The 24,660-nt window shown below is 37.5% G+C and overlaps 1 protein-coding gene across 1 annotated transcript in view; it reads right to left on the reverse strand.

The window, feature by feature from the left end:
* Positions 1–12,412: 12,412 nt before the first annotated feature.
* Positions 12,413–24,660, reverse strand: part of GPATCH2 (G-patch domain containing 2) — a 93,587-nt gene continuing 81,339 nt past the window's right edge. The window contains exon 10 of the mRNA XM_010215662.2: positions 12,413–13,813. Within this exon, the coding sequence (XP_010213964.2) occupies positions 13,644–13,813 (170 nt within the window). The 3' untranslated portion in view covers positions 12,413–13,643. The remainder of the gene's footprint in view (positions 13,814–24,660) is intronic.

Here is a 24,660-nt window from a genome sequence, read left to right on the forward strand (position 1 = left end):
GCGAAAATATGGGGGCCTTAAGAACAGGAGCCACAACCCTCCTATGCTTGGCCCCTCCTGGAGTGTGACTGAAGCAAGAAACTTTTCGGCAGCTAAATAAATCCCTTTGCCTTTCTTGGCTACATATTCCTGATGAGCTGCAAACACACACTGCAGCAGGAACAGGGACTTAGGGCATAAACATGGCCTTGTCCCGCAGCAGCAGTGTGGTTCCTTTTTTATTTTTGTTTTTTTAATGACAAGTAATTTTAAGGGCCATTGAGGTAACTGCACTTTACCCTAATTGTTTGTTTATGAAGTGCATCCACATCTTTGCTATGATTCCAGCTTCCTCAGAATGCTCTAACTTTCTCCTTGCCCTCACAATTCCCTGCACAATACCACTTATTATGGATATATGTAGAAGAGGAAACTAGAGCTTTTGAGTAAACTGCAACTCCTACATTTGTGCACCTGAGCAAAGATGCTTCAGCAATATAGCAGGACAGGCTGATGTTCCAGATCCTGCAATCCAATATGATGCAGTCCAATATTTTGGAAGCAACTCTATGAGAAGACATCACATTATGGAATTTCAGTACCATAAGACTTTTGAGATGATGCTAATAATTAAAAAAATAATTAAACTTCATTTTTTTTCCACTGTAATTTGCCACATCTGAAAACTTCTATTTGTTACAGAACTCTCTCTATAATATTTTCTTAATGTGCATATATATCATCATCTTGAGTAGCTGCTGAAGGCTGAACTGCACAACTGTAGTAAAGGCATCCAAGTTGATGTTTTTCCCAGCACGTGCACATGGGCAGGCACACACACACACATACATACATGCACAAGTCAATTTGTTGGAATATCCTCAGAATCATTTCAAGACAACAGGGATAACAAGCTGCTGCCTTGAAAGCTAGCTCACCTTTGTCATGTTTCCATGAGGGTCGCGAGGGGCTGGCTGGTTTTCCAGGTCTGTAGTTGACTGCAGAGAGATTCCTGCAGCACTGAGCAAAGGGATGACTCTGGAGAGACATTGGCAATAAGTTTGCAACTGCTTCCACTTTTGGCGTAAATGTAACTTTTCAGTGCCTCCCTCCCTAATCTGGGCTTCCCTTTGACTTTGCCTTCCCTCTGTTTTGGTTATTCGCTGACTGCTCCTTCTGCCCGCGTTACAGTTTTATTGCCCAGCCACACTGGAAGGTTGGTTAAGGAATAGGTAAGGACACAAAAGCCCCATGGCAGCAAACAGCGACTGGAGAAGTTACACTGGATGTGGACACGAGTGAGGAGGGTGCTGGTGAGGGGTACCTAGGGTGTAGGCAGCATCATGGTTTTCACTCTGGGGAACAGAAGGTACCAGTATTACGATTTCCAAACTATGTACCTGAATGAATACATTTGGTTACAGTCCCTGAATCCTTGGAAAAAGGATGGACTTCAGGTTCCTGGTTATTTTTTTCACTGTTAGAAGCAAGTATTACTAGTCTCTGGTGCTCACAAGCATCATGTTACAATCCTCAAAGGGATTTAGAAGGTAAATGTTATCAAAGGAACACATACGTAATAATCAGAGATAGAGCCAAATGTTCAAAACTGTAGCAAAACCACTTACTGTTTCTGAATGCTTTAAGACAACTGCAGTGATTTATCTTATAGGTACATCTCCAAAGATAGGTTTTGTGTAGCCGTTTTGCACATTTGCTGCTACTTTACCCTGAAGCCTATTAAAAAACAAACAACCATTTAGAGGAAGAGTAAGTCAATGCTAGTCACAGCAGAAAACAGTAAAGGGCAGAGGACTGAAAGTGGCTTCACGACAGGAACATGGAAAGGGCATTTTAGATGCTTTTCCAATACAAGTGCCATAGGAGCACGAAAGACTATAGTCCAGATTGTGTCATCTGTTCTCCCCTCTGTAGTGGGGTAGAGCCCTCCACCTCCACCCATTGCCCCTCCTGGTGTCACCAGTGAATGAACACGGGCCATTTCCACCTGGATCTCCTACAAACTGAACGCCAGGCTTCAAAAGCCTGAAGTAGCAGAGCTTTTTAAAGCCTGTTTTCTCTCCCTGATACCAGGAAATTTTCTCCGGGGTCAGTTCCTCAGTTAACAAAGATATTCTCCAAGGCTTTGTGAGTAGGCATGCTACACAGACACTAACCTCAACATTACAGAAGTCACTGAATTAAGTCATTTTCCTATTTTCTCACAGTTCTTATGAAGAAAATATAAATAAATAAATAAATAAATAAATAAGGAGAGAGAGAGACCAGCAGATGACTGTTAAAACGTGAACTCTGGAGCTTTGGCCATCTCCAGCTCTCCAGAACTAGCCTGTGACATTCCTGTCTCTCAGTACTGCTTGGCTGGAGCTCTACACCATGTTATACTCTCACTGGAGAGTTAGGAAAAGGTTTTGTCACTTTTTTTTTTGCTGTAGTCTCCTGGTTTAATCAGTTCAGAGCATACCCAACTAAGGGCTGGTTGCTCAGATTGCTGGCACCTAGTCATGTTTATGATACATTTAAACATGCATATAAAATACATAAATATAGAACTAGTTGAAAAATATCAGGCTATACTTTGATGCAAGTAAACATTTTGTAAGAGTATATAAAGGAATACAGTCCTATTCCCTTGTGACAGAATAGCAATTGACCACCTTTGTTGCCACTGAAGCTTGCAAATCTTTCTTTCCTTTGAAGCATGAGGAACCTATAGGTGGCCACGTCTGTGCCCAGCTTGTTCAGGGCATTTCGGGTGGCCTTTGCGGTGCCTCGCGGGGACAGAGACATCTGCTCAGCGGGAGCAAGGGGACTTGGCACAAGCCTTGGGGATGCCCCTTCGGCCGGCTCCCCGCCACCACCAGCAAGCGGCTGAAGGTCTCCTGAAGATCTTCTGCTCGGCTATGCTGTACAGCAAGCAAAGCTCCTTTGCCATAAAGGTATCCTTTTGATACGGCATGTCTGTGAGATATCTTTTTATCAGCGCTGTTGATGTGTTGATATTTTTTACAATGAGTTTTTAAAAATGGGCATAGCTGAATAGTCCTAAATGATTATATTTAAAAATATATAAATATATATATGTATAAAACCTATATTTACTTCAAGTATTTTAGGGAAAAACCTGCTTATTTAAATACCCTGCAAACATTGAATTTCCTGGTTATGAAAAAAAGTGAAGAAAAATACTATTTGCTTTTAGGTAATCGGATTCTGTGGGATCTAATCCTATATCCTATTTATGGCTGTGCTAGCTATTCAAAATTAAAATGAACCTTTCATCCGTGTGTATCATAAATGGGCATTTATCAGGATTATATGATTTTGCAATCCATCTGAATATGTAACCAGAATTTGTTTTCTTTCCGTTTCACTATGTAATTACCATGCAACAATAACAAAAGTGACATGTTTGAAGAACAGATAAAATGCTGTAAATTGGCCAGTAATGGTGATATTTCCTCATCTTCTGAAAAACCCATTTATTCTCTCTCTCAACAAATCAAGGCATTGTCAGCCCATACTCATCTTGTGGCCAGAGGGGCCCTTCCAATTTCTAGATGTAAGTGAATACTGGAATGCAGATGAGGCCTACTAACGAAGGCTTTCAACTCAGGCAGCTGGTCTGAGCTTGCCTCAATTTCTAAATCATCCATAATGGGGCCAAGACCTCCGAAGCACTAAAAAGAGCGAGCTGACATGCTGGACAAACTGTTAATTTTTTCCTGAAGAAGCTGCTATATTGCACATCTGTCACTGCTGTGCAGACAATTACTCACAGAGTGGAAAAAATCTGCTGCTTGTTTCTGGGATGGTTGTTAGCGGACGTAGCGGAGGGCCACAAGGCTGGGAGAGCCACAACGGGAAGGTTTTGTGGTGCTCTTGCCAATGGCTTGCTCGTTCTGTAAGGTTGCATTTAGAAATTAAAACATTTGAAAACATTATGTACTCCACAGTGTGCAGACTCCAAATTAGTACAGTTGAAAGGCAAAGCTTAGGCCATCTGATATTCTCTAGCTATGTGTTCTCTATACTAGGGATATAAGTTGTGAGAATTTTGGGGCTCTGACTACCACTCTCCTTAAAAGTCACCTCTGAAATTGTTGCATTGCTGGTGACACGCTCAGGTATGATATCCAGGCAGCTTCATTATGAAAATAAAAACAACAATAAAGGCAAACAGCAATAAACCTGCTGAAAATGTTCTATTTTTAGGTCATATGTCTTAAATGCTTATTATAATGTTTATGTTATTATTATTCTAACGAACACTGAAAAAATGCTTATTTGTAAAACATTCACAAATTTTAATTCAAGGGGTGCTCAGGCTACCCCTGGTAATCGCTCTCAGCTGAGAGGGGAAAACGGCAGGAAGTGGGGGCCGACGGGCAGATCACATTCAGTCCTAGGGAGTACTGGGAGCGGAACAGGGAACTGTTCAACAAATTAAGAAAGTAATCAGGCAGGCCCTCATAACGCCTGCCTTCAAGGATGGCAAGGAAACCCATACAATTACGAGTCTGGAGCAAGATAAGCACACTGGCCCTTGCATGTTCAGCAAGAAGTATTGACTAAAGACAAGCTGACCCATGGAACAGTTTCAAATATTTTGGTTGTTAAACCAGCTTACAAAAGGAGGAAAACACCAGCAAACACTCCCAAACCTTCCAGAAGGCAGGAAAACCTTGGCACCACAGGTTCCTGCTGGCCTGTCACATTTTCTCCTGGTTTAATAGGGTTCACTCTCTGTGCCAGAGAGTCAAGCATGCTCCAGGTGTAATTCTGCCAACCCCAAACTTTCAAAAGTCTTCAGTCAGATCTCCTTTTCCACTTCTATGAATTAATAATTTCAATTTAAAATCATTAAATGAATTTAGAAAAAAAAATACCTTCATTGCACAAATACCTTCATTGCTCTTCCACATTCTTCTGGCACTGGAGCATAAATGACACACACAAACCGGTCCTATTCTTGAGGTAGGACATTACAGCATAATACACAGTCTAGGAGGGGGGCTTCAAGCAAAACACTGAGTATTAGGGAAGTCTCCCAGATTGTAGGACATGACCACCAGGGCCCAAGTAAGGTTGAAACCAACTCAAAATGGAAATTCATTTTTAAGGAGGACAGGTTGATACCCAGTTTGTGCATCACCACTTCAGCTGTGAGACAGAAGTAACAGGCAGCTCCAGACGGAGAAAGGTGGGGGAGAATAGTCAGAAGAAAACAGGATTACTGCAAAAAAATACCTCCCATTCATGGGGAAAATTAAAGAATCATCAAATACCACTCTACTGCTGCAGAGCAGGCAATGTCTGTAAATTGGAGGATGATTTATGCTGTCTGACAACTCAAAGACAGAAGACAACTCTAATGTACAGATAAAATCAAAAGTGGCTATAGTAGATCATACCCTTGGCAGTTAATGGCATTGTGTTGCTGGAGAGAAATTTGGGCCTACTTAAAATGTCAGGTGTGTAAAGTAATGAGCCTGGGCTTAGCTGTAGACTAGCAGGAGGAGGCCATGTGATCCACTTACCAGTTGATTATATACTACCACCGACCTGCTAAATAAACAAGTATTTAATACCAGCTGATACAGAAAAAAGCTGTAACGCCAAACACGTTCAGGAAAGCTTCTCATAGGAACAAAAGTTGTCTGACAATAAATGAACATCTTCATATAAAATAAAGACTTTGAAGAATGGCAGAAAATCAATCAATCAATCAATCAAACAAACAAAAACACCCCAACAAACTAGGAGGATATATCACTTACTGAAAACAGTGATGAGAAATTGTCAGTATTTGTCATTTCCAAAGAGGCTCTATTATTTACTGGGGGGAAGCTGTGACAGTGAAAAATGGTAAAGAAGGGACCGCAAATTTCGCCTGTGCCTTTAATGACTCCTGCCTGATCAGTAGATAATGGCTGCGACTTTGGACTAATCACTTAAATGGACATCACCACTTTCTCCAACAGGAGACTGCTGCTTCAGCTAACATCCAAGGTGACTAAATCTGGAAAGGTAAGAGAATCAAAAGCCTTGATTTTTGGGGGGTTACTACTTCACAGACCTCACACTATCACACAAAGTCAGACTTTCATCTTTCCTTTTTGTTTAAGATGTTCTAAGGGCATTGATTTGCCACATACGTGACCTAAAAGCACTCGGAGTTTCAATAGCTGCTGAGGAGTGACAGTGTCCCCTTGCTGTTTACATGATTTCCTGTGAAGGACCTTGGCGTAACTGGGCTGCATTTGTACCACCTACACTAAGGGAAGGGAAGAGAGCCTGACCTGGAGCAGAAAGAACATTTTGGCCAAGCTCCTGCATGATTTCCCCCACCAGCCCCATTCCCGACTCTTACCTTTTCCTTCTCTCCACCACCGTGTGCTGCGAGACACGGCAGCTGGGCCTGGCCCCGTGCGACCGAGAGGAGAGCTCTCACTCGCCGTGTGCTTTAGGAACCGCCTTTAACTCGGGGAAATTTCCTCACACTATTTCTATCCAAAGGTATTTTTCAGAAACAATTAGGATCACAAAGGTAGTATATAAAATGCCCCAAAATTTTTCTATGGCTTGGAAAATAATTATCAGCTTATTTGCATTGTTAAACGTTAATTAGCTATGAATGGTAGTTTTTTTTAAAAAAACTCTGCAATACTTCCAATTTCTCATAACAAAATAATCTCAGCTCTATTAATTAATTCTAACAGTAAGTCATAGTAATGGATGACACCTTAAGTGAGCTGTTAAACACACCTTACCACTGATCAAGAAGAGGACAAATAAAAAAATCCCAGCATGGTTTATATAACAGACAGACTCTGAAACAACCCAGTGCAGATTTATTGACCTCCCATTAGGTAATGTGGGTTAGCAGAATCAAAAGTTTTGCTACAGCTTTGTGAGCTACGTGGGATGAGAACTTTAACAAGCAGCCTAATGTTAGTCAATTGTTTCCACTGTTTTAATTACCCTTTCACAACCTCGTCCATATCGAGCTACGTGTGTAAGTGTGCCCAATGTGTTTCCCTGCAGACGCACACGTATGTAGACAAATATATTTGTTTTCTCGGCCCCAGAGGAAAACAGCACACATGCCTACTAAGAGAACCTCAGATAGGTACAACGTAAATTCTGAAATATAAGAAGATCCTCTAGATGGTAATTTCCCCTCTGTTCCAACATTTTTGCAAGTGGAACTATTCCTAGATTTTTTTTTGTTCTACTTAATTTCAGGCCAAGAACAACTGTTTAGTTACTGACCTATTTTTTTGGTAGAAACAAAGGAATAAAAATTGCTTAAACTGTCCTTCAGAAATATAATTTTACTAGTATCCATACGCTCACAGTTAAAAAGTAAATAAATCAACTGATACACTAGAGTGAGTACAAAGGCAACCTTGTAATTGTGCTACTTACTTGCATCACATTGCAAAAACTCTTTAGTATTTATTCATTCTCAAAATCTCTTATTTCTGTTAAAAGGGATATAGTAGAGTGTAAAAAAAGAAATCTATAGAAGGTTACAAAAGTGTTCTCTCAGATAATGAACTAGTAGAGTTTAATTCAAATTATACTGCATATCACTGGTATTCACATTCTGGAGAGTCACACACCTGTACTTACGTATTTATGCTTTATGGTAGATCCTTGCTTTCGCTAACAAAAATGAGAGGTACAAAGATCACACATACAAAGATTTTGACATTCACAAGATTTTAGTTAAAATACTACACTTATTTCACAAATGGCAGATGCTTGAGGTAACCTGGAACAGTTGAGAGGGGAAAAATCAGATGCTAACCTGCAAGTTACAGCAGTCAAACAGCTGCTGTAATGAAACTGAGTGCTGAAGATGCGCCAGCATGACCCAGCAAAGTGGTTCCTCGCTCTAGGGCTTTTAGTCAGTCTGAAGCCATGGAAGACTGTGATCCTGTATCAGTTATAGGACAGGAAGTTAAAGGCCTAATCTGCAGACACTTGCAGACTTTGGGGTATCATTATCTTTTAAATCTCTAGAAATAAATGATGATAGTAACAGGATGGCATTTAGAAAACTGGCCTAGCGAGGCACAGGAAAAACAACTTAATTTGGCCTCTTTTCAGTGGTGGCCACTGATAGGACTAGAGGAAACAGCCACAAACTGAAGCACCAGAAGTTCCACATGAACTTAAGGAAAAATTTTTTAACAGTGAGGGTGACAGAGCACTGGAACAGGCTGCCCAGAGAAGTTGTGGAGTCTCCTCTGGAGAATCTTCAAAACCCGCTTGGATGCAGTCCTGTGCCATGTGCTCTAGGTGACCCTGCGTGTGCAGGGGGGTTGGACTAGATGATCTCTAGAGGTCCCTTCCAACCTTGAGCATTCTGTGATTCTATGATTCTGTGACTAGTAGAAAAGACAGAAAATGCTATTATAGGATTGCACTTTTTTTCTTCCCAGAAAAATCTACAGGAATTAATGACAAAAAATAACATATAAAGGCTTCAGGAAAAGCTAAGCTGAACATTTCTATGTTCAAATATTCTGAAAAATAATCTCACTTTAATAATCTCTTGCATTCACAAGTTTATTCAGTGTAAATATATTACAATAAAACATACATTACTCAAATACTAATGAATTATATTACGTTTCAGAGGTTTGGCTCCCCAGTACTTAAATTCCTCAAAGCAATGCTATAAGCAGTCAGGGCAAAATCATAATTTTCCATAGATGGAATCTCTCTCATGAATTCAAATGACTTTTCATAGTTTAGAATCATGGTTCTGACAGATGCAGGTGAGTGAGTTGATGGAATCTCAGTGATTTGAAGCTTTTTTATTTTTTTATTTTTTTTAAAGATTGAAATTCAAGCAATCTCTCAGCATGGTCAAAATATTTCCACTATAAGTTTTGTTGTAGGACATGAGAAAAGAATTGTAGGAAACTGATTTCTACTAAAAACTAATACATTTTACTGGAGTCAATCCATCTACTACTGTCAGTCAGTCATGACTTATTGAAACTCATTGCTCTGGTAATGTTTTCCACAGTACCTTTAAGCTGGCTTGCATTAAAAACAGACTTATATTGTTGACAGATTTATCAGACAAACTTTCTTATAGTATAGATACAGCTTATATCAATCTGTACTGGTAAAATTTATAATTTCTCTAGCAAAAATAAACAAACAAACAAGTAACCCCCAAACAATAAACAGAATCCACTTTAGATGAGCAGCACATCCATGCTGAAAAAGCTGCAAGACCTTTTCCAGAGGTTATTAGGAAAAAACCCTTCAGTCCTACATACTGTACCTGTAAACAAACTGGACTAAAATCTTTTTCTATGTGGAATTCAAATAAAATATATATATGACCATTAAAACCAAAACAAAACCCTATTGTTTCTTTCAATGTTTTCAGTTAGCTTTCCAGCTGGATTACAGGTAGACAGGGAAATGAATGTGATGGAGATGTTTCAGCAAGCTGAGCACGTGCCCTAGGAAGGGAACGCCACTCATGGGAAACTCGGCTGGGCGGCAGCCGCAGCTTCCGCACACCGCGGCGTCAAAACGCTGCTATGCATGAGAGCCTGACCCTAAATTCAGGAGAAGATTTAATAAGAGGGAAGGGATCCTGGCTTCTGATGCCCCTTAACAAATTACTTTGGGAATGGGGAGAGGTGGAAGTTAAAACGAAGACTTTGTAAATTCTCTTCCTTGGAACAACTATTTCCGAGAACTGCTTGAAGGGAAGGCACTGCTGCAGCTACCCAAGCACACACATCCTTACAGATCGAAGAGTACTTGTATTTAGAAGTCTCAGAAGAATGTGATAACAAAGTCCTGCAAGCATCTTAAGGCATTTCCTGACTTTCTGGTATAAGATTTCCCGTTGAATAATACTGAATAAGAAAGGCACAACTCCTTGAGCTTTTGCTAATAACACTAGCAAAACTTACATCTATTTGCCCTAAGACATTAGCAACCCTAATTACATTTTCAAAAACAGCATGCTTTTACACTCACCTCAGCAGTAACAATGCTGTCAGAAAGGGTAACACAAAGAAAAGAACATACAAAACCCACAAAGAATGCAGTCTATTTATTTTATTTTATCTGGCATTTGAGTCGTTAAAGCAAAGCACTCTATACATATTAGTTAGCTATTTACTGCCATTCTACACCCATTAGACCTTAACTGCAGAAAGACAAATGCAGGGACAAACTTTTCAAAGTAAGTTTAATGACAATGCTTCTTGGACTCCAACAAATATCCATTTAAAAATAAGATTCTGCCAGCAGCTGATCATGTTCTTCTTTTAGTAACAGTTAATGACTCAATTCACAGACCTGTGAGATACAATGGAACATGTAGCAAAACGCAATGCTGATAATACTTGTTTTATTTTTACTAAGCAGTCTGCGTAGGCAGAATATTATGGTAACAGTTGAGTGACTGATTAATCAAACATCTCTTGTGAATGATGGGAACTTCTAGATACAAGATAGTCCTATATTTATTTATATAGGGTAGAAAAAAATATCCTCATTGTCACGGCTAGTAGGAGTTTTTACCAGAAACTACTTGTGTGGGCATTTTAAACCAATGTGAGGCAGCTTCACAGCAGATGGTCATAGGATGATTGCAAGTTAGCTAAGGCAAAAATCTAATGAACAAACCTAAGCATTTCGACCTGTTTCAAAGCCAACTAACATTGCAGTGACTTTAGAAAGAAAAAGCACAATGCATTTTTGTTTTGTTTCTTGCCACTAGCTCTAGCTGTGCAAAATTACACTACTGGAATATCTTTGAAACACTGCTGTGAGATGCGGAAAAACAGAAATGGAAACAGCATCATAAGCCAGAATGGAAACTTTACTGCAACATAAAAACATATCAAAACTACATTAAAATATTTTACTACCTCTTTTTTTTTTTTTTCTACAGCTTCTAACAGATGAAACTGACTGTCAGCTGTGGCATCTGCACGAATACCTGCTGGAAAACAGGCAGAGTGTTTTTATCTCCACAGCAAAATCAATTTGACTAGTCTTAATGTCTAACAATTTTTCCCTAACAGACTTTTAAAATGAAAAGTTATAATATTCTAGCTCTGTTTTTTCATCAGACTTCTTCCATTAAGGTTGTTTATTGGGTCGATTGCATCAGGGTACATGTATGAGTGGATGAATAAAGAGTTGACTGGCCTAAAGAAGTGTTTCTTTCAAAATGCATCTATTCCCTCCTAATTGTTTCAAAACAGGAAATATTTTCAAGTAGTTTTCCAGTTGCAGACTGATTTTTTTGAAGAATTGATGCTATGGTAAATTGCATGTTAATACATATGTGTGTGTTATATATGCCATATTTAGAATTTCTGAGCAATAATATATAGGTGCTGTAAACAAAACACAAGAATGGAATTTTAATACAGAATAAATATTTCTTTGTAATTTTGCGAATTCTGCTGGAATAATTAGAACATAAAGACTCATTTCTATCCTTAAATCATATCTTGCAAAATAATTTAAATGACTTTTTGACTCTGGTGTGCAATCCAAATAGGTCTTTGGAATTCAACCTTAGTAGCACTTTACATTGAAAGAACAGGAGCATCCCATATCATTCCACATTCCATTCGTAATTACAAACAACAACCGCTGAGGTGGATTCAGCTGCTAAATGTAGAATTCCACGTTCCTGACCCATTGCAATTATGTGGTGCTGAAATTATTTGGATATGCAATGTATTTAACTCAGATTACTCGTGCAAGAAAAATCTGAAGTGGCTAACTCACATTTTGCTATGCCTCAAACCCTTCCATAAAAAGTATATCTCCGTTGATTAGAAATACCAAGTCTGCTCACAATTTATTATCATTTCAAAAAGTAAAACCACACCATGATAACATGTACTTAAACAGTAATAACTGGTTTTCCTGAACTCAGAAAATATATGCATTCACTTACAATTAAAATAACATTAGGCACTAACCTGTTACTCTACAGCATATAAATGGTGAAAGAACTCTCCCAAAAAGACAGTGCTCACAGTGGAGAGCACAGACATTTCTTTTAAACAAAATCAATACTATAATGCTGCTACTTCTTGTTTTCCTAGCAGTATATTCTCTTGTAAAAAAAAAGAGACAGAAAAAGAAAAGTTATTAAAACATGTTTTAAAATTCGTCATCAAAATTCACAGCCCCATATAGGAAGCTGTGCTCTTCTTAACCTAACAATATCTTTGCAAGCATCTCCGTGCATGCAGTTTAGACGTACATGAGGGGAGAGATTCCCCTCTAGAAGAAGGATTGAGGAAAAGAAATCCTATTCCCTTGTAATCAGCGTAAATATTGTCAACTGTCACAGTGGGGACAGGATTTTCTCCTTAGTCTTCTTCAACAGACAACAGTCTTCTTCAGTCCTAACATTCAATTTTAAAGCGGAATTTGTTTTATACTGCAGACAAATAGTACCCTAGCAGCCTGATTGGTTGGTGCTTAATGAAATTACTTGTGCTGACATTAGACACACTAGATACTGATTAAAACACTTAATGATTCCTCTTGATTTTAAATTGCTGGTTTAGATTTGTGAGATGCCACCGATATATCCTTTTCCTTCCTTCCCTCCACTCCAACCATGCTCCTCCTTGTGCTTTTTCTGTTTCAACATGATCCTTAAAGACTGTGGCTCGCTGACACCATCATGATCACAAAACAAATGATACCACAGTGTTGAATACTGCATTGTTCACAATACACCGAAACCCGGTTAACAAACACGGCAAGACACAGTCCTCTCTGAAATACAAATTGTGGGTTCAGAGCTGAAGTTCTTCTTGACTGTTGACACATTGAGGATCATTAATACAAAGAGAATTCCAAACGCAGAATAAACTTTACATTTTTAAAATATCTGCTAAAAAAAGATAATCCTGTAAATGTAAAAACAAGTATAAAAGATTCATTTCAGAGCTTGAACACGGAAGACGGGGATAGATTGCAAGAAAATGGTGTCGGCATGGCTTTCCTAGATGACAAAGCCATTTTTCATGCTATTCCTATACAAAATATCACCTTTCAGTGGGAAAGGTATATCTTATAGGCAAAATGACAATCGTTAAACTTATACTCAAATACTGTTAATTTCCAGAAATACTAAGTTTGGAAACTTTGTCAGAAAAGGGGAAAAACACAGTAGTTTATGTATAGAGTTCCACTTTCTTTGATATCAAATCTTACCAAGACTCTTGAGATGAAATTATACTTACCAAAAAAAAGTTTGCCCGAATACTAAAATCTGTTGTATCAGAAGCTTTTATGAAAAGAATGAATGAATATACTGAATTTTACCCTTAATACAAACCTTAAGATCACAGAAAATAAAAAAGTACAAGTGTTTCTATATTTTAGCACCATTGCAAAGTTAGGATTCCCATGCCGGTTTTGTCACTGTGGCTGTACTGTGCTGCTGGTGTAGCTAATGTGAAGCACACAGACTTCAATGATCTTGGAGAGAAGAATAATTGGATTTTCTGATCACCAGGAATATTAGAAAGTTTGCATTTTTCCCCCTTTTTCTGGTCTTTTAAAATTGATTTTGATCTTGATTTTTATTCGGCAGCCAAAGTGCACCACTGTCAGCTAAATCCGAGTCCGAGTCCTTTTGGTCTCTGGATTGCTCTTATCGGTTCTGCTATCCCTTTGCCGTCTGGTCCAAGGCCCGTGCCAGGAGTCCAGCCCATACTTTGAAGCATTCTGTTTCCAATGTTGTTTTCTGGGATTGGTTGAGTGTTTTCACCTACAAACCCTGAGATTAAAGAAACACACAGCATTAATCAGCACTGCCTGCCATGTGGAGAAGAGCAGGATAATCTCCCTTAAAGCTTTAAACCTTCTTATTCCCCTAATTCATCTAATAGGTTGCTAGAACAGGCTGTCTTTGCACATGTTGACCCTCCTGACTGCATACGATTCCAAATAGTTCAGTCTAAGGTGTCCTTTATTTTATGCTTTCAAAGACAAGCTTAGTTTTAAAGCATTACAAATTTTGCTGAAGATCCTTCATATTCCAATAGAACACTTCCCATCAGTCTCAAGGAAGACACAGATCACCTGCACAAGGCTACCAACTCAGAGCCGAGATTACCTGAATTTATTGCTCTATACAGTTCCTAAACTGAGGCACATTACAGTATCATGACCATCTTTCCATTTTTATCAATATTTATCAACACTCAAGCAGATCTCTTTCAATAAAACACAACAAACCACTTTTGATTAAGCACTTACAGCTGCTACAGAAGCAAGTGATCTAGTATTTTGAAATCCAGCTATATCCTTGCTTGCTTTGGGATTTCATGAAAAGCTATCAGAGAGATTTAATACATGTGAGTACACTTCTTAGCATTTTCAATGTCTTTTAATGCTTTCCTTCCGCACCATAAAGATCTCAAGAGAAAAAGCTTTGCATTTTTTGCCAGATTCTGAGTACTGCAAGTGTTAATATAGAGGGTTTATTTTCTTATGAGCGCAACATCAAGCAACACAAAGGACAAATCAAAAAGCTGCTTTCTCTCCACCTTAAACTAAGCTTTTGGAGATGATCCCGGAGAAATCTTTCCCATATGTAGCTCCCTTGCATAAGGGATACAAATGACACTTGATTCAAGAATTAGCAGGGAAATCTAGCAAGCTGTTACACTACACAAAAAAAACTTGAAAAAGGGCTGATGCTTTGCAGTAATATGAACAGTTGTAGGCATTTTATTTTATCTTGTTCAAAACCCCCTCAACAGCAAAAAACACATTTGCCAAGCTCCAAACATTAGCTGCTTAACTTTCTACCTACTTCAGTTTGGTGTTTTTTGAAGAATCCTGCAGCAGGAGACTGTGGTTTTGCGGTTTTGGAGACTATACTGTCTTCAATCAATAATTTACCATTGACAAGAGGCTGGTTCATCATTATATTATCTTACTAAATGGGAACACAACAAAAGTTGGCCAAACACTTTAAAAAAGCCTCATGTAACAGACACAAGAAGACCCATAGTGGAAAGTGCATATACAGACAGAAGATTGAGATGAGAGGCGCACAGTAAAAACCTTATGATGTCTGTGGTGACATATTTACATTACTCAAGCATCATTCACTAGTATATATCTCTTTAAATTCAGTCAAGCAGCGACTACATAAAAGTTAGATGGCTTCCTAATATCTCAATTCCTGAGTCAAAGAAAAAAAGAAATGCATTGATGGAAACCAACCTCAAATATCGTTTTTAAACTATGCTTAATGCTAGACTTAAAAAATAAAAGCTTTTAGGATCTGGTCAGTGGATCCGGTCCTTAGGAGTGTTCCTCTGGAGCTCCCTGGCACAAAATTCAATGACGAAGATTTCTTTCCTTTACAGGATCACACAGGCAGAGACAATTTTCATACAGACAAGTCCTTTATGATGACTGGCGTACACAATAGAGGCTTTGGGACCTTCATAATTATATCTTCTAGATGAAAAAACAGAATGAAGAAAGTCTAGAGTCAACAAAAGTAAATGTACAAATCACAGCTGGAAGGGTGTTTTGATCCACTTTTCACATCAACTTAAGGTAAAAATTGGCTTGTGGTTTCAGTGTTTGTGGAGCAAGGCAGGGTGAGAACTTAGGCAGCAAGAACCCACAGACCCAACAAGCACAAAAACACTGGTAAGAGAACATCATGACCTCGAAGAATATATCTAAGAGTACCCTATAGTATATCAATACTATACATAGGATATCTATGCTATACATACATAGCGTATCAATACCTTATACAGTGTATCAGCACATGGTATATCAATATATCTAAGAGTATACGTATATCATGATCTCTAAGATTTGGAAATGTTAGTCCATTCGTAACTCTGCCTAGACAATGCTGCTGGAATAGGCCGCAAGGCATAGCTCGAGACCGATTAAGCAACTTTTTTTATCTGTCTATTTGGGAGACAAACCCAAAGATATTTTCATGTAAAATATGAAAAAGTTCTATATGAATTTCAATTTTCAAAATAGAGCAGACTCACAGAAAAGATATGTCAAAGAACAACTTGTACTCCGACAGGTGTTATTTAATAAACTGATGTTTCTATTTTTGATGGTTTTTGAAGGAGGTGAACATTATTTTTTTCTCTGACGGGATAATTAGAATGCTTTTTGTTTTTAAAGATATTTAAGTAATACTAAAATATATAGCTTTATTATTTTCCCCTGCAATGTACATATTTTTCTATCTCCTATAAGAACACAAAAACCTCCCCTGAAACCTTCTGTTTTATTTTAGGTTTAGCCAAGTTAAAAAAAATAATAATAAAAAAAGAGCAAAACCCACCATGAACTTGGCTTCAGAACGGACTTTTGGGCACACACTCAAACAACAGACTCTACCCAGACATTTTGGAAACCTTGTAGAACAGCAAGAAAAATGCAAAACCAAAAACCCCTGCAACTCTTCCATATTATGGATGGGCATGCACTTTGACTAACCACTCTCTCTTGCAAATGACATGAATATGGATAGTTTGTATTTTAATGTTTAAAGAGATTTAATATATCCAGGCTATTCTTTTGCAGTATAGTAAGTTTTTATATAAATATATATCTACGTCTGTCAAAGTATTTCAAATGATTGATGAAAACTGCAGGAATGTTAATTTGCAAGGCAACATGCTTTACTTGAATCAGAAGAATACGGATGGCTGTATTTATAATTGCCCATTTCTCCCATTCCATGACCAATTTGCCATCAGAAAAAAAAAATCTGAGTGTTTTTTTATGCACTTACAAGGACCATGCTATGATTTCTTACTCCCCCAGCTCCTAGTTCCTGTGCTTTGGGCTTTTATTTTCTAATTAAAAGTGGTAATTGTCCTTGTAATAGTCATCTTCAAGTTCAGTGTTTAATTCATGCCAAGGGCACTTCTTAGACTAGCCAGTAGGTCCTTTTAGAGAGAACGGTCCAAGCCTTGCGAAGGGCTGTGCTCCCTCTGGGATTGTTCAGTCTTGACCCACCCAGGAGCAAGAACAAAACCAGCTCACTATGCTATCCCCCCTGCACCCCCCCCCCAAAAAAAGCTACACAATATCAGACTAAAGAAAAAAAAAGTGATACATATTTTCTAAGCTTATTACAGTTTTTTGTTCTTTCTACAGACTGAAAATGTGTTAGCAAGCATAACTTGTTTCCTGACTTACCAGATGAGTAGTCTACCTTACTCAAGTGAGGCACAAAGGCTGAAGGAACACTGTACAGCTCCTCCACTCCTCTGCAAGGTTTGTACTGCTCACATACTCCACATACATGGAGTATAGAACCTATGACTGGAAAGAGGCGAACCGGGAGGGGAAAAAGTCTAAACAAAAACCCCTCCATCAAATTTATTCTATTTTGGTATAATATTTATCATGGCATTAGAGGCAGGTTTCAATGAAAAAAATAGAGATATGTAATTTTTTCTTAACAGCTGTTGAAACAGGTATGTCCTGGTTAAACAGCACTCTAGCATTCAGTGCCATACTCTTGATTTTACAGTGATTGCCATGAGTTAATTTAATTCCATCTGTAAGCTAAAATCAGATCAGAGGTCTAATGCTGCTGCAGGCTCCACATCTGTTTAATCATTTTTGGATGCAACAGCTTGCAAAAGTTCAGGTTTTAAATTTGCTTCATATTTAAGCAACAATGTTACGCCAGCATACAACACTCTCAGCGGGAAACAAATGAGCTTATGCACAGTTCAGATCGAAAGATCTATTTCACTTTGTTTGCAAAATGCTTCTTCCAGAGAATTCAAAAGCTCACCAACTAAGCTATATATATATATAAGATTAATAATGGAACTGTGACCCTATTAACCAAATCTGTGACAATATTGGTCCTATTTTTTGGATTAGACAAGTATCAAGCATGCTGGTTTATATCAGGGCAAATACAAATCAGAATATAATGAGACTCAATCTCCTAAATAATCACTTAAGAAAATGCTACAAATTTCGTTGTTTCAGCCATAGGAGACAAATGACATCATATGTAAGTAATTTCGTCTCTGGCCACTAAACTATTTTTGATGTTAAGATATTGTTTTTTAAACAGTTGTGAAAAATGACACTGTACAGATAGACAGTCTTGGCCTTTCATCTTTCTTTTATATGATTAAGACTTGTGGGTTGAGCACCAATGCCTTTGCAGAGCACAGCACAACTATTATTTCCTCTTCTATCACTCCTAGCAGCCTTAAATCCTTTAAATCCTTTCCTAGAAGGATCTCTTTTTGCTTGGGTAATTTTTGCAATACATGGCCTGCTAACCCTTACCCCCTACCCTGGATCTCACTTATGTCTATCACAGCAGAGTCAGTCTTTCTCCCTCAAATCTTCCAAGGAGCATTGTGGATGGTAATTCACTTGCGTAATTGGCTCAAGAGATGAAAATCTTGTATCTGCCTCTCTCAGCCACTAATCTATCCAGCTGACTGCAAGCCTAATTGGCAGCTTGTTTAGTAATTTGGCTCCTAAAGTGTTGTATTGATGTTGGATAAACAGCCAATGGAAGGAGAAATGATACATGCTGCTTCACTTTAAAAGCTAGTGCACTTCCCCCTTATTTTCTGAAAGCATTTAATATTCTATCTATTCTTTTTCTTCTCTGATTCCTTACTAGATAGATGAGTTCAGAACTGTGGAATGGGAGAGACTGATCCTCGTACACAATGCAATTTTATGAGGAATGTAATCAAAATAATAAATTGCTACACTGTATCTTCTTGTTTTAATGTCAATTCTCCATAACTAAAAAATAGGGATCAGAATAATGCCTAGATGTCTATATTCTAAAATTGGTTTTGGATGATTGTAGGGTCGTCATGAGCACAGCTGACGGCCATATTGTGATCTTTAAAATCAGTACCTGCTATGGTTTTCACAGTTCAGTATATTATGGGTGTATATGTTTAAAAAAAAAAAAAAAAGTAATAAATTTGGTTATGGAAATGCCATATTATTTACCTAAATATTTGAAATTACATTTTTAGACATCCCTCACAGTGAGTTTTCTAAGAGTATACCTAAAGAACAATGTTGGAATGATTATAGTTCAGGTAAGGCTGCTTGCACCGTATTCTATTCCAGCTAGTAGGATAAAGAGCAGAACTGGTGGTGACAGAACTGTCATGGGACTGCTTTTCTGAAGAGAATTCTCCCCTATGCAATGCTTCAAGGTTGCATTTAAAACTCCTCAAAACCTGGCAAAATTGTTGCCTTCTGATAAGCGCTCCATGACCTTTACGAGAACTGTAACCCTACACCAAATCCTAGGGGGAAAGGATTTAAATCACAGTAATAATTCCCAAAAATGGACAGCTCAGTTATTGTTAATTTCAGCAGAAAGATTAAGGATTAAATGGATATTAGGACTATATATATTCCTGTGGCTCTCTACCTAATCCAAGGCACAGTTGACATAGACTGCTACTATATAGGAGGTAAAATTGCGCTTCTGTTGCCTATCCTATGCTTAGGACCATCTTCTGTCAAATTAGTCTTAATTAAGGATAAAGATTTATGCAGTAAAAGTAAGCAAATACATCTGCATGTTTTTCTACTAAGTGCGGAATAACTGTTTTTCTATTTATTGAAGCCTCCATCTACTCTACTGCTAGAGGCTACAAGGCTGTATGCATTAATGAATTCTAGCGAAGAACCAAAATGAAGAGACTTTTGGCTAAGCCACTTAAGAAGAACTCTAGCTCTTCCGGAGTTCTCTGCTTTTGGAGAGCTTTCAAACAAAAGGAATATCTGGGAAAAAGCCTGAATTATCCCATTCCATTTGAAAGTAACATACATCACGACCCATCTGGTGAACTGCTTTGCCACAGATCTCACTCTTATCAATTCTCTTAAAAATGTAATCCTGTCACTTACATAAGCAAACAGTGCTCACTGACGGGCTTTCTACTGGTAATGGAGACATCAGAATGCAAATCTGAGGCATCACATTAGCATCGGCAATGTCAAGATAAATGTTGAAAGGTAAACTTCTCTAACAATCAAAAAGTCAAAATTTCTTCTCTGTGTACTGGAAAGCAAAAGCAAAAGCAAACATTTTCTTTATGAAATTCTAATAATCTCAGCTTTTTTAAGAACCCTTTCTATCCTTCTGGAGCTTCTACAGAAAGACAGAAACTAGCAATCTACACTTGCCTGCGCCTGGAAACCTGATCAATGAATTTAATATTCTCACATTATAAAAATATTTTCTCATATATTAAACAGTTATTTTTATTCCTCTGAAGTGGCAAAAGCCTTTTGCATAAAGCTATCAAGTCACCACATAAGCCTCTCTCCTTCTTCAGAAAGTAAATTACAGGCTAACAAACCTTTCAGAAAAGTGCTTTTTGCAGAAGCTACGGCTGCTTCTATTGGCAGCAGTGCAGGACAGAGAATAACTAGTCACACACAACCGAGAGGCTGTGGCGGAGAGATGGACTAAGAAGTTGCCTTGGCTGGAGTTTGAAAATAAAAAAATTGCACATATATTTACTCCGTGGCAGATTTTATCTCCCAAGCATCTACTGTTTTGGTTTCACCAACTTACAGCAGAATGGCAAAAGCATCTGCAGCAATTGTGTCCTTTGCTGGGTAAGGTCCATAATTAAAAACATGATCTAGAACAGAGACAGCTCCTGGCTATGAGGAATCACGTTATTACATTTCCTAGTGGGGGAAGAGAAGAACTCACAGAGCAAACAAATTATCTGGAAGACGAATATTCCTACTGACACCTCTCAGTTTCGTTGAAAGTAGGATTTTAACTCTTCAGCAACTTGGCAGACAAGTTATTCTGTGTGTGTAAAACTGTCTATTGAGAAATATCTCCAGAACTGGATGGGAGGGAAGGCAGGTTTAGATTTCTTTGGCAGAAGTTTTCTTCTACATTGTCTTTAAGGATACCCTCACTTGTGATATTCTCTGTTAAGCTGGCTTATCATTCTTGAAAGTGAAGACTGAAAATCCCAAAGGAGACAGTTTGAACTGTTCCCACAATGAGAAACAAACAGTTACTGCAGGAAAGAGTCCTAGAGTCATCAGGGGAATTATTTTTGAATCTTCTGCATTTAGGTAGAAGACAGCATGTAGGAAAGAAGGATTCTTGAGGCTGTGTGCAGAACCTGCAGAATACTCTCTCAGAGAAGACATCTACATCACAATAAATGCAAGAGCAAATTCACAGTGAAAGCTCTGGTTTCTCTGGTTCTTATGACAGTGGGAATCTTCTGAAATTTCAAACTGAACTTTCCTCATTACTATGATGATTAGTGAAAGGGGTCCTGCCTGGAAAAATAACCTCAGCTCAACATTAAAAGTCTTTTGCTCTACAGCTTCAAGTGCCAGTGACATTCTGGGAGCTTTTTTGTTTTTGAACTGATTTAGTGAAATAGTATGCAACAGTAAGGAAGCAGAAGGAAGGAAAAAAAAAAAAAAAAAAAAAACAGAACAGAAGGAAGTCCTAGAATTCAATTTGCTTCAGGATTAGAAGAGAAGAGTATCCATAGGCTAAGTTCTGGAACAGATATGCTTTTGTACCCTGGAAAAAATCTTGGTAAATTAAGGATAAGAAATAGTGCAGTGCAAAAAGAGGACACTTTCACAACTCATGCAAGAGTTGTATTGGTCTGGGAAATGGGATTTCTGTCAATGGAGTTTGTATATTTAGTAAAAGGAAAAAAGCAGCGAGTCAAGCAAAAGAAAAGCAGGCATTAAATAGTTTTGTCTAGTGTTTTGGAAATTTATTGCTAGTTCATTCAAGTAAGCAAAAGTCTACTCTTTCTCTGAAACTATCTCAATAAGTTGACCTTCACCATAAACTTAGCCTCAGCCACCTCTGCTATTACAATGTAATCACAACCGTTTTCAAATCATCATTTTGGTACTGAAGATATTCAAGTCTGATTTTTAATCACTGACACATTAAGCATCAGCAAAATAGTTTGCTTAGCTGTTCCACTGGCAATTTTTAAAAAGGAATGAAAACATGTACCCTTTTGATTACCTTGTTAAAGTGAGTCATGATGGCATTATAGCAGAGCTCAGTATTTCTACTATAATTAAGAATCTGTCATATTTTTCATTAAAACACATTTTTTAAAATGGGATTTATAACTTGGTCATTTCCAGCACTATGAGCCTGAAGTTTAGCATAAAACCTGCCAACTAGATAAAGACATCAACAGTTGAAATTTGCTTTTGCAAAAAAAAAAAAAAAAATCAGCATTAGCTAAGATACCCATAAAAATGTTTTGCACAATAATTTATATACTTTATTTAAAGAATCCTGGTATTTTAACTGGAAATAGCTTTATCCTTTTAATTTCAGATTTTGCGGTCTCTCAACTCAGTCAGTCACTCCTCCTCTAAACTGTGAAGCATACTACTTGGATCAAAAAGATAATTTTCAAATAGAAATAAATGGTTATTTACCAGGCACACAAGTAAAATGCTTTTTATTCTGAATCAAACTTTCTACAGTCTGTAAATTAAATTAACAATATTCCCCAGACGTCATGCAGAATGGGGAAAGAAAATTATCTCTTTTCATGAAAATTTAGAGGCTTATTATTTAAAAAAAATCCAAGAGGATACAGGGATGGAACAGGAACTGATTTATAAAAAATTCTTAATTCTGAATTCTTAAACCAAATCATGGAAAGTAAACATTTTTTCCCAGGATCTTTTTACTTAATAAAATTAATTATCCACCTCAGTTCTGTGGCAGACAGATGTGACTACATCAAGCCTCCATAAAGAAGAAAATTTATTTTAGTGAAAATGCAAAATAGGACACTAGATTCTCTACTGTCAGCTGTTAACAATTCAAATCTAATAATATTTCTTGCATTTTCTTCACTGCTTTTCAATGGCTTTTCTTCACCTTTCCAGATGACATCTTTCAAACCATAAAATGCCTTGTGCTGCTCGAACTTTCTTGCTTCGATAGCTTCTCATTGCTGTACAAGTAAATCTACATCCTTTGTTACTAATACACACAAACCTATTGGTATGTGACTTTGAATCCAGGCTGAGAACAGGCTATAAATTTAGAAATCAATATCTAACTCTATCAATATTCATTTTACTTTTTCAATACAAAATACAAAGGTGAAAGAGCAGTAAATAAGCTAGAGTACTGAAATAAATTGCTTGTTCTTGTCACAATTAATAAATGTTTAACCAATAAGACTGCTTGCTACAGAAGTCTATACCTTTGTAAGTTGTCTGAAAGTAGCAGGCACTACCCTTGTGAGTCTCAAAAGCAGAAAGCATATTTCAATATTTAATTATATCACCAGTCATTTTCTGTGGGAGCACTTCATTCAAACATATGAAGGACCATTTTCAGCACTGCAAAGTGCCACAGGAATAAATCTACTCATGCCATTTTTTTGAGAAATACAAATAATTTTTTTTGAAGATAAAATACTTTGAAAAAAAAAAAGGACAATTGACTCAAGTTAGATGAAATTTTATTGTTGCACATATAACTCAAGTAAAAGCTTGCAATTAATCACTCACAGATAACCTTTACTGATAGCCCATGATGTTAAAAATGGAGGGAAATTATTACCACAATGAAAATTGTAAACTACAAGAAACAATCACGTAAATGTGTAACTTACTTTCTCTTGCTTTCAAGAGAAAAGGTTTCCTACTAATTCTTAGGTATAAAATCTGGTTCTTCTGTGAAGATGTGATACATAATAGTGAATGATTATATGAAATATTTGCTTTAGTATCAAAATATTGGCTTTGCAAAGTTACACAGGGGAGCTAGCTTGTAAAATAAAATACTGAATGCTGAAAGTCCACGATAAAATGAATAGTAAAATGAATTCCACAATACTTCATATCCTCTCAGTACAAAATGACATCCTCAAGTACTTGAAAGTTGGGAAGTGAAAATCACCTTGTAGAAATAATTACATTATCCTCTCTTCAGCCATTAAGTATTTTTCTTTCTCACTTCACATATGTTCAGAGTCTTAGAGTCTGACCTATACATTCTCTTTTTTCTGTACTGCTGCCACTAAGGTGCTTTAATAACATTTTTAATATTATTCTTGGTCTGTTTCTGCCACTGAGGTTTGAAACACTGAAATTTCAGAAAGGGGAATTCAGTTGGAATGCAAATATTAGGTTTCTCTAAAGATTATCTACCTAGAATGTACTTGAAAACTTATAAATGTAAGGATATGTTGCTCTAATAATTGATATACAACTGCCATGGGCAATCCAGAGACTCACATATTACCAATAACTAAATAATCTCACATGGAGACACACACACTCTAATCTTTCCAGCATACACATATATAATTATTATAAACAAACTGATGAGAGTCCTATAAATCACAGCTAGCTATTGAAAAAGCCGTTTCACAGCTGTGACATCAGCAAAGCGCGTGTAATACTTGTAACCTCGCATCTGTGAAAAAGCCTTCAGAAATGTGCTTGCAGTGTGCTACAGCACTAATTTTAAAACTGTTTTACAGCCTTATCTCCATATTTTCAATTGTTTGCCCAAGAATTCACATTTTGTCTGTACCATGCATGATACTTACAGCA

Source organism: Tinamus guttatus, unplaced genomic scaffold (genome assembly GCF_059628265.1).
Source record: "Tinamus guttatus ecotype Peru unplaced genomic scaffold, ASM5962826v1 Tinamus_guttatus_pri_ptg000033l, whole genome shotgun sequence".
NCBI classification, from domain to species: domain Eukaryota; kingdom Metazoa; phylum Chordata; class Aves; order Tinamiformes; family Tinamidae; genus Tinamus; species Tinamus guttatus.